Below are 10610 nucleotides of genomic sequence, written 5' to 3'. Positions count from 1 at the left end.
TCCATGCCCGGCAGTATATATCTATTAAATAATGTATTAAGTAATCTTTTGTATAGTTTCCTAAAATAACCTATACTATAGTTTTGCATGTTGTAAAATTTTAAAAAATATTCTTATATGCATCTTGCAATTATTTTGTTTATCATTATGTTTTTGAGACATGTATATTAATACATGAAGTTTTAGCTCACTTATTTTTACCACTAATACAGTGGTTAATGTTTAATTGTATAAATATACCATAAGAATTTTTTTTTCATTTTCCTACTTAAGAACATTTAGTAATTTGCACACGTTAGCTCTTACAACGATGTTACCACAGACATTACTGGAAATGTCTTCTTGTACACATAGGCTAGGATATATAGTGAAGGGTAGAGTTGCTGACTCATGATGTTTCAGAATTGCTGAGTCATTACTTTTTAGCTTTGGTGAAAAGTGATTTCATAAGTTAGTTTGGGAATCACTTCAGTGTGCCTAGAGATTAATCTGAAACATTTAGGCATTATCCTAATTAACATACATACATATGCCCAAAGCATCATCAGTACCGACATGGGAAATTGGCACCGTGATTATCCATAGTTTTAAGGAAAGGAAACAGAGATTGAAGAAGGTGCTTACAAACGTAGAACTGCTAGAAGTGGAGCCCAGAATGTCAGTTTGAGAGAAAAGAGTAATTCCTCAAAAGAATGTATGACATAGATGGAGTTTAGAGTTCGCTTTTGAATTTAGCAGGGTGCTAAGTAGACAGCGGGGCATAGGAGAGAAAGAACATTTCTGATTTGCTTTCTTTTTCCCTTAACTGGTTTTCACACATGAAGAACAAGTTGGATGAACTCAACAAACGACTTCATACGAAAGGGTCTACAGAAGGTAAGGGGTTGATGCAAAACAATCAGATAAGGTTTTTCCAGTTTTCAAAAATCTAAGAGGCTTCTTATTTACATTATAGTGTAAGCACGATATTGTTTAAAATTAAAATTTATATTGCAAAGTGACTTTTATACCTGTCTGGCAAAGGATATTGGTTTATTCCATGTACACAGGATGCCAGCTGTGTAATAGAAAAACTCCAATAGCTTTTCTCCCCCTTCAATAGCTTTCAAGCCCTCTGAAAAATACACAAGCGGTTTGTATCTGATGGGTCCTAAGTTAACGTGCTATGGGGCACTCCTCTAAAGGGAATGATAGTCACAATGATAAATAATAGCAGCTGGTGCCCATCCCGAAACGATCTACCTCAAGAGTCAGTGTGTATATTGTGAAAGGTAGAGATACACAGAAGGAATCAAATCAGAACTCCCTCCCACCTGAAAGATCATCTCGAGCCCTAACTCTTACTTTATGTACAGTGATAACAAGCACATATTAGTGAACTTTTGCAAGCTTATGATATGACCAAAAAAAAAAACAAAACAAAACCCAGTGACTTTAAAATGGTTTCTTGCTCCCATTTTACATTTTAGTATGCTGGCTGTAGGCCAAGGGCAGCTTTGCCCCATGTGTGTTCTTTATTCTGGAATCCAGGCTGAAGGAGTAGCCTCCATCAGAGACATGTCTTGCTCTTGGCAGAGGGAAAAGAGTGGCAGAACTGTGCACTGGGTCTCAGTGCTTCTGCGTTTATGAGGTATATGTCACTCCATTCACAGTTCGCTGGCCAAAGCTGAGCACATGAAACCAATGGTGTAGGGAAGTGTATTTTTTCCATGGGGACTCTATCCTGCAAGTCATATGGCAATGGGTGGAGGCAGTAAATAATGAGGAACAAGAACACAATCTACCATGCAGTCTCTTTTTATCTGATTGTGAAGTTTCACAAAATTGGAGGAAAATAGAAGGGGAGCGGAAGCCTCCTATACATGTTACTAGAGTAGATGGGACAGCATGTTGAAACAGCCAGGAAATGACTAAAAGTGTATGTAAAACGCAGAAAGAACTCAAGCATAGCAGCCACAAGTCATGCAGCAAAGATGCACATGGTCAAATTCTCCTGAGAGCATCGCTTGAGTTATTAGCTTACATATGGTTCTGTTTATCATATACGCACTTTCCAATCTGATTAAGTAGAGTTGAGGAAACCAGTAGAAGATTTGATTTACTTGACTTATTTTTCCTCTTTTAAAGATCTTCATCTGCCTCCTTCTTCCTTTTCTGTATCTCCATCCCACTTCTCCCTTTGATCACAGAACACACAGACTCTGGCATAGAACTGAATGAACCTCACTTTGAAGATAGGCCATTGTTGGTGGAAGGCACACAAATCCTTCACAAACTCTACAAGTGATTTGCAATGTTTGACACCTAACCTCTAGTGGACTAGAGTGTCATTATAATTAGAACAATTAGAACATTGCTAGAGTCGAAAGATGGGGAGTCTCATGATTCAAGTTTTTCAGATATTTAGTTGCCAAGGCAGAGAAATACTACTCAGATGTTTCTCTTCTAAAAGTCTGTAATGACATTAATTATGGTAACTTCTATTGGACTCCCATGATTTTGCTGATTCAAAGTCTGACTGTTCATGGTACTAAAGCATTTCTGTCTGAGAAAAACATTCCTGCATTTAATTTGTTGGTGGGTGACAGTGTCCTCATGTGACAAAACCAGTCTCACAATTCGGTATAAACAATGACTGCAGCTGGGCACAGTGGCTCACGCCTGTAATCGCAGCACTCTGGGAGGCTGAGGCAGGCAGATTACCCGAGGTCAGGAGTTCCAGACCAGCCTGGCCAACATGGTGAAACCCCATCTCTACTAAAAAAATACAAAAATTATCTGGGCGGTAGTGGCGTGCGCCCAGCTACGTGGGAGGCTGAGGCAGGAGAATTGCTTGAACCTGGGAGGCAGAGGTTGCAGTGAGCCGAGATCGCACCACTGCACTGCAACCTGGATGACAGAGGGAGACTCCGTCTCACAAACAAACAAACAAACAAAAAACATAATCACCTCAAACTCTAGAGCATAAAAATAAGAGACATCTTCTTAGTGAATCACTGACTCTCAGGGCTGTAAGGACGGATATAGTTAGGAAGGTTATATCTCCATTGCTCTGCTCCGAGTGGAACATGAGTTTCTTACTTATATCACTGAAGTGTCTTTTTCTACCACGGAAGCCTAAAGTTTATGTATTTTCATGGAAACAAACCCTCGTGGATTCGTTCAGCAAGCATTTGTTGAATACTGACACTGGGCTGGCACTGGTTACTCTGACGCAACTGTACCACTTTTAGTTTCTAATTCATGGCTTCAAAGTGGTGGCATAAAATATTGAGGGGAAATCTAGAATAGCACAGGTTATTCTAAATCTGCTCATAGCCTAGTGGCAACAGCCTTTAATGATACAAGAGCACCTTCAAAAGTATTTGTCTTATTATGTGCAATGCATTTGCTTGCTTAGAGGCTGGAATGTGTATAAACCTCAATGCTCTTTCTCCTGTTGCTCTTTCTCTATCTCTTTGTCTCTTGGGCTTTGTCCCCTTTTGGGCTCTATCTCGGTCGTTTCTTCAGTGGCAAAGGGACGTTTTCTTGGTCTGAGTTCTTTCGGACCTTTATGATGTTTCCTGTGTTATAAATTTGGCCTCCCATTTAAAATGTTCAGTGCCTGCCCTACTGGAGGAGATCTTTGTGAATGTGAACACCATGTGTGTGAGCACATGTGTGTATGTTCAGGGGAATTACTTCCCCTTTCTAGGTACCTTTGAATACATATCAAGGCTTTTAAAGTAGTTTGTAAACCTAAACTTCTATGTAGCTGTAAAGTTGTACTATTTTTATTGTTAGTTTTTTAAAACACAGATGTAAGTAGTTGATATTTTTCAGAATACGTCATGTGCTATACACACTTCACCTATAACATTTATATGTGGCTGTTTTAATGTCATATGCTGTAAAATCACTCATACATCTGTACAAAATACATGAGTAAAAGCTGAACGTTCCAATAGTGAAACAATTACGGGGATATCTGTGATAAAAAAAAAAAAAGAGGTGTATTAAACTAATCTTGGGCAATATTTTGCTATAAATATTTAAACTGTTATGGAATCAAATCCTTTACTAAAATAAAGAGAAAGAAAAATGTAATCCTCAAAAATGGCAATCTAAGCTGCTTGCCAAACTTTAATATTTCTAGATATGTGGTAGACTTCAGATCTTAATTGTGTGCCTGTTGTTATTTCTGGATCTCATATACCTTATGTCTTGGCAGACTTTCCATGCAGCAAAAACTCATTTCCTTGTGGCATTGAATCCATGGATGAATGAATGAATGAAAAGAAAATTTAAAAAATCTCTTGTAGCAAGAAATTCTGGCACTATAGCCAAGTATAATTTTCACTGCAAGAATAATTGCACCATTTATTTTCACCTTAGTCTTTTCTCTATTTACATTGCTATAAAAAAGTGTCACATTTTCTTAGGTTAGCACTCACCATCATCTTTGTGAAAAAGGAATTAAAAATAATTTTAACACCTATGTATACTTGGCTCCTTATCACACACAATGAGAAGTTAGTTTGGATAGGAAAATGACTTAAACACAGCTGGACCCAGTGGCTCACACCTGTAATCCCAGGACTTTGGGAGGCCGAGGTGGGCGGATCACCTGAGGTCAAGAGTTCAAAACCAACCTCACCAATATGGTGAAACTCCATCTCTACTAAAATTACAAAGATTAGCTGGGCATCGTGGCATCCACCTGTAATCCCAGCTACCAAGGAGACCGAGGCAGGAGAATCGCTTGAACCCAGGAGGTGGAGGTTGCAGTGAGTCGAGATCTCGCCTTTGCCCTCCAGCCTGGGCAACAAAAGCGAAACTCCATTTCAAAAAAGAAAAAGAAAATTGACTTAAACACTAGTAATTCTTGTTAACTTTAAAGCAGAGTCCTGAATATGGCTACAGGGGGAGCATCTTCTTTAGCTTTTGTCAATTCCGGAATGTTTCTCATTTGTGTTATTTCTTTGGAGATATTGGTTGTTCTAGAGAAAGAAGGAGATAGCACTCACTCATGTTTCTGAGTGTCTGTGTCTGCGTGTGTTATCTGTGTGTTTTTGGGAATACTTGGAAGAAATCAATACATAGTAATTGTTTTTTGCTTATAGTAGAATTCAAGATGAATTTGATGGTAGATTGAATTTTAACAACTTTTACCTAGCAATATTCTTTGCCAGTATTGAGGTAGAGCACATACCCTTTACTAAACAGTACAACTGCATCTGCTACAACTGCAGCTACTTTGAGTTAAGACTAAACAAGGCACTTTACATATTTTGCCTGTAAACAGTGCAACATTCCAGGGAGATATAAAGCTTTGGGAGATTAAGTTACAGAGTACCAGAACTATAAAGAGCTGAGATTAGATTTGAATGCAGTTTTATAGGGCACTGAAGCCCATGTGCTTTCATCTGAAAATGCTTCTTATTCTAAGAGTGGAAACAAAGGGAATATGTCAAAAGGAAATTTTGTTTTTCATGTACATTTTGTAGCCTGAGTAGAGAGACTTTTTGCTCAACAAAAAAATTTGTATGTCAAAGTTTGGAAGTTGCTTCTGAAATACTAGATGCTTTGACAGAAACTACTGTCCTCATTAGCTTCTCAGTGGGCATTACTTGGGCAGGGCTCATACCTGGGAGTAGTTGGATCTTCATTCCCGTATACTCTCCATAAAAAAACCCAGCAGCCAGCACCCAACTGGAGACCACCCAAAAGGCCAAGCAGAAGAATAATGGACCAGGAGGGTGGAGGCCTAGGATTCTAGTGCTGCTATGCAGCTGAATTATTTTGTGCAAATCATAAACCTCCAGTTCCTTCATCAGTAAGCTGGAGATGATACTATTGATCTGCCCAGTGTACCTTTCAGGGTAACATTAGACAGGTCATACGTAGAAAGCCAAGATTTTAAAAAGTACTTATCATTAACTTATCAACAAGTGTTTGCCAGGTGGATATTATGTGATTGGCATTGTTGGAGATGGAAGATACAGTGGTGAGTAAAACAGATGAAGTCCCTGTCCTCATAAAGTTATTGTTCTGTTGTAGGATTTATCTAGTTGATACGTTACAGCATAATGTTTTCAAGGTTGGGTAAGAAAGAACAGGGCACTAAAGAGAGGCCTTGAATCAAATCTCAGAGGAGGTTGAAATGGCAGCAAATGATAATAGGCACTTGTAAGGCAAAGGAGAAAGTACGCAGGAAAAGGAAAGATCTTGGGTAGAGATTTTGTGGTAAGATTTAAGAGCACATTATTGTGGGAGTGAATGTTTTAAAAAAACAAAAAAGAGGAGAGATTTTCATGTGGCTCTCAAGACAGCCTGCTCATCTGTGGGAATCTGAATCAGGAAGCTGAGGAGGGAACAGGAACACAAACTCCAGCCTCTACGACTCAAATTTGGAAGACAAAAAGAATGAGTGCTGGGGAAGTCCACACCACTTAAAAAGATTGGCCCCACAGTATTTTGCCAAGTGTGGTATCTGGAGGAGAACCTTGGCGTGTACCAAAACTGCCAAAGACACTATTGTAAACAGGGAACTGGGGTGTGGAATGAAGGCTTGGTCTGGAATTCCATGACAGGCATTCCCAGCCTGGGAAGACCAGGTTATACTAGATCCACGTCAAGAAATCCCGGAAACATATTGCAAAAGCAGAGGCTTGCAGGCTAGTCTCCAGGGTTGCTGGTCTCGAGATACAGATCTCAATGTATGCCGAGAACAAGATTCAAGTACATTTTGTGGCCTGAGTAGAGAGACTTCTGGCTCAACAAAAATGCAATGGGTGGCTCCCCCAAGATGTCATAAAGACTAGGAATGACTCTGAACCTGTGATTCTTTGATACTTAACTGAAAAAATAAAATCTAAATTTTGATTCTGGACCTTAAAATGGGTGTTTCTTACTGCAGAGATTATTTCCCCCTCTTTCTTAGATGAAACTATTAAGCTCCAGGAAGACCCAAGTAGATTTTTTGGGTCATTGGAGACCTTGGATGGATTTTTAGGAGGCTGTAAAAACCACTGTAGTTTTTCCCCTTATTATGCTATTTTTGCTCAGTAATAATTGAGAAAAAAGCAGTCAGATAGTGATACTTTTGTGTTACAGCTGTGTGTCAAAACTTGCAGTTATGACAATAGCTTGGAAGCTATGGGGCTATGGAACCCAAATTTCTTTTTTTTTTTGAGACAGAGAGTCTTGCACTGTTGCCCAGGCTGGAGTGCAGTGGCACAATCTTGGCTCACTGCAACATCTGCCTCCCAGGTTCAAGCAATTCTGCCCCAGCCTCCCAAGTAGCTGGGATTACAAGCGCATGCCACCACGCCTGGCTAATTTTTGTATTTTCAGTAGAGACAGGGTTTCACCATGTTGGACAGGCTGGTCTCAAACTCCTGACCTCAGGTGATCCACCCAATTCAGCCTCCCAAAGTGCTAGACTTAGAGGTGTGAGCCACTGCACCTGGCCAGAACCCAAATTTCTGAAGCAAGTTGAATCTATATATGTAGAGCAGTACAGTAAGTAGAGATGGAGAAGCTTTATTGAGGAAACTTTTCAGGAGAAAATGAATCTTTTTTTTGTTTGAGACAGAGCCTCGCTCTGTCACCCAGGCTGGAGTGCAGTGGCACAACCTTGGCTGATTGCATCCTCCACCTCCTGGGTTCAAGCGATTCTCCTGTCTCAGACTCCCGAGTAGCTAGGATTACAGGTGCGTGCCACCGTGCCTGGCTAATTTTTGTATTTTTAGTAGAGACAGGGTTTTGCCATGTTGGCCAGCTAGTCTCAAACTCCTGGCCTTAGGCAATCCACCCGCCTTGGCCTCCCAAAGTGCTGTGATTACAGACATGAGTCACTATGCCCAGCAGAGAAAATGAATCTTAAGATATCTCTACCCGTCTTGGCCCCCTTGCCGTTTCCTCTTCATGTCTCTTCCATGAGGGCTGAATATTTGTCATACACTTTTGAAAGTGAAAGGGGACACTATTAACAATTATACTAGGGCAACAGGCATAAAACTGGAATATGGGGCCAGCCTGGTTTAACTTCATGTGCTCCATAAAGGACTTTATTGATGCCACCTCCACCCCATTTCCAGTATTCGTCATCCTCTGCTTTCCCATCACACTCTGTAACTATCTTTGATATGGTGCAGACCACATGGCATCTATTATTTGTGCCATGTTTGTCTCTCCCATTGACTCGTGAACTCTTTGAGGGTAAGAGCTCTATCTTAATCATCTTTGCCCAGTACCTCCGTTCTACAACCCAAGGTCTGGCACAACCAAGGTCTGGCCCAACCAAGGTGCTCAATGTTTGATGATGAAGAATAATCGATAAATTTGGAAGGAGACAGGTGACAGACTGGGCAAAGACTGGAGAAGTTATTTCTGGTAGAGAGAAAGGAAATAGCATATATGATAGTGTAATGTTGCTAACAACAATTGTGAAGAGAGTGTTGCAAATATGTTAGCCTTTGTGGAATAGAGTGTTACGTTGACTGCTTAGAAATGAGGAGAATTTAGAGGAAGAGCCAGAATTAGTGGAGACTATAGATTGTCCAAGAGTCTTGTTTGGTGGTTGCTCTAGGGATGGGTATTGCATATGGGAACATGGCTGCTATTTTATTGTCCCCTAATGGAATAGATTAGACACCAAGCTTGAATTTGAGTTTGGAGGACTGTGTGTGGTAACCATGAAAACTTAAATGATAAAAAGAGAATAGCTTCTCAAAGAATTTTGATACTTCTGCTTCCAGCTGAAACCAGGAAATTCAGAGGCAGCAGAAATGAAAACAAGGAAAACATTAATGGAAATTTTGAACCTAGAAAAGGTTTGGTTTGAGTTTTGAAGGAAAGTCTGGGTTGTTTTACTGCCCCTAAGTACTACTGTTACGATTTGCTGGCGTTTTATTTGTTTATTATATTTCATTTATTTAATATTGTCAGATTATGTTCTAATCCTTAGGGGTGGGTCCCCAAATTTGGCAGCTTAACTAAGGCTTCTACATTTACTGCAATGCTGGAGCAGCCAAACTAGCCAGAACAGGCTTGTGTTGTAATAGCGTGGGCCGCTTTGTCTCAAATTCGCAGTTCTACTTGGGAGGGTCTTGCAAAATATTCTACGAAGAGTTTTCTCCATTACTTGCATAGAATGGTAAGACTTTAATTAAAGCAACATGTATACATTATTTAATAAGTGTTTTTCAGAACTGATTTTCTCTAGTAGAAAAAGTAGTACAAGAAATTTTTGTAAAATTTATCACTTAAGGAATTGTGAATTGCCTAAGCCTCAATCTCTAAATATTTTGGTCTGTAGGGCCCCAAATTTCCAAGAATCTATGGAAGTTTTGACTTTAGCCTATCGAAAGTGGGCAGATCAAGCTCCAGGTATTTATTGCAGAGTGTGGAATGAAGATTTGTATACTGAACTCTCATCTCGTCTTCTGCAAAGAGTGAAGCTTCAGACCTTTTTTCCTAAGAAGAGAGCTTTCCTTTGGAGGTCTGAATCTGCACTGGGGGTCTTAACTGAGTTCTTTGGTAACTGATGAACTTCCCTCTTCTGTACTTAGAAGACCCTCTTGAATGCCCACTTATTTTATCTATACATGTTCCTTTAAGTCCTTACCTAAAGAGTTTTCCTCTGTATGACAAAGCTGCTTACTTTAAATGCTCATTACTACTCACTTTTTGTGCTGAAGGAATGCATCTTTGAGTTGCAGTACGCATATAATGATCAACGTGTGCCTTCTTCTTAATTAAATCGTTGATGAACCCGATAAGCCTCTTCAGGGGTCAAAATAATTAATTCTACAAAAATCCAATCCTATTGGCTTTCCATTCAGCTGAATCATTTCAAAATGTATTACATAATGTTTCCTTTCTGTTCAAATTGTAAATTTGAACTAAAATTTAGTTCAGCTAAAAAAAGCATTACGTAAATACAGCATTTACATTATGGTTTTGACAACTGTAAGGCTTGACCCATGCTTAGGTGATCAGATAATCCACAAAAATGTTAGGAAAACTAACTTGATTAAATTAAGGAGAAGGTTCTGTATTATTAATAAGTAAGCTAGCACATTTTAGGGAACTTGACTCTTCCAGTATTTCTTTAACGTTTGATGTAAAATTTAATACACATCTAACACAGTTTATTTTTTTTCTTTCTTAGAGAGACACCTCCTCTACGGGCGGCCTGCAGTGCTTTATCGGACTAGATATGATATCTTATATCACACTGACTTTGAAAGTGGTTATAGTGAAATATTCCTAATGCCACTCTGGACATCATATACTGTTTCCAAACAGGTCGTTGAGAACATTGGATTTTATATTCTTTATTTTATTATATTCCTCATGTTAATACAATGATTTCTTGCTTAACAGAATTTTGTCTTAGAAAATATTTTATTTTTTCTTAATGAGAGAAATCCTATGTTGGATTTATTGTAAGATATTTTGAATTAGTCTTTATTCCGTGTTCTGGTAATTGCATGGGAATATGTTAAACATTGAAGGGAGATCACTCATTCTTTTATTTTCTCTTACTCTGCCTAAGTCATTGCCCAATAGTTACGGAAACCGCCAAGGTTTGTTTATTTATTTTAATAGACCTTATTTTTTAA

At 39.1% G+C, this 10610-nt stretch overlaps 1 protein-coding gene across 4 annotated transcripts in view; it reads left to right on the top strand.

Annotated features, from left to right (window-relative positions):
- Nucleotides 1–10610, top strand: part of ENPP2 (ectonucleotide pyrophosphatase/phosphodiesterase 2) — a 142672-nt gene that overhangs the window by 118900 nt on the left and 13162 nt on the right. For 3 of the 4 annotated variants that reach the window (XM_011972996.1, XM_011972998.1, XM_011972995.1), the window contains 2 exons: nt 825–876; nt 10157–10293. In XM_011972996.1, the coding sequence (XP_011828386.1) occupies nt 825–876; nt 10157–10293 (189 nt within the window). Of the gene's footprint in view, nt 1–824; nt 877–8741; nt 8817–10156; nt 10294–10610 lie in introns of all 4 variants that reach the window. The other variant, XM_011972997.1, reaches the window with a different exon arrangement.

Source organism: Mandrillus leucophaeus, unplaced genomic scaffold (genome assembly GCF_000951045.1).
Source record: "Mandrillus leucophaeus isolate KB7577 unplaced genomic scaffold, Mleu.le_1.0 Scaffold133, whole genome shotgun sequence".
Classification (NCBI taxonomy): domain Eukaryota; kingdom Metazoa; phylum Chordata; class Mammalia; order Primates; family Cercopithecidae; genus Mandrillus; species Mandrillus leucophaeus.
Note: the sequence above shows the minus strand (reverse complement) of the source record. Positions and strands in the feature narration are given on the sequence as shown.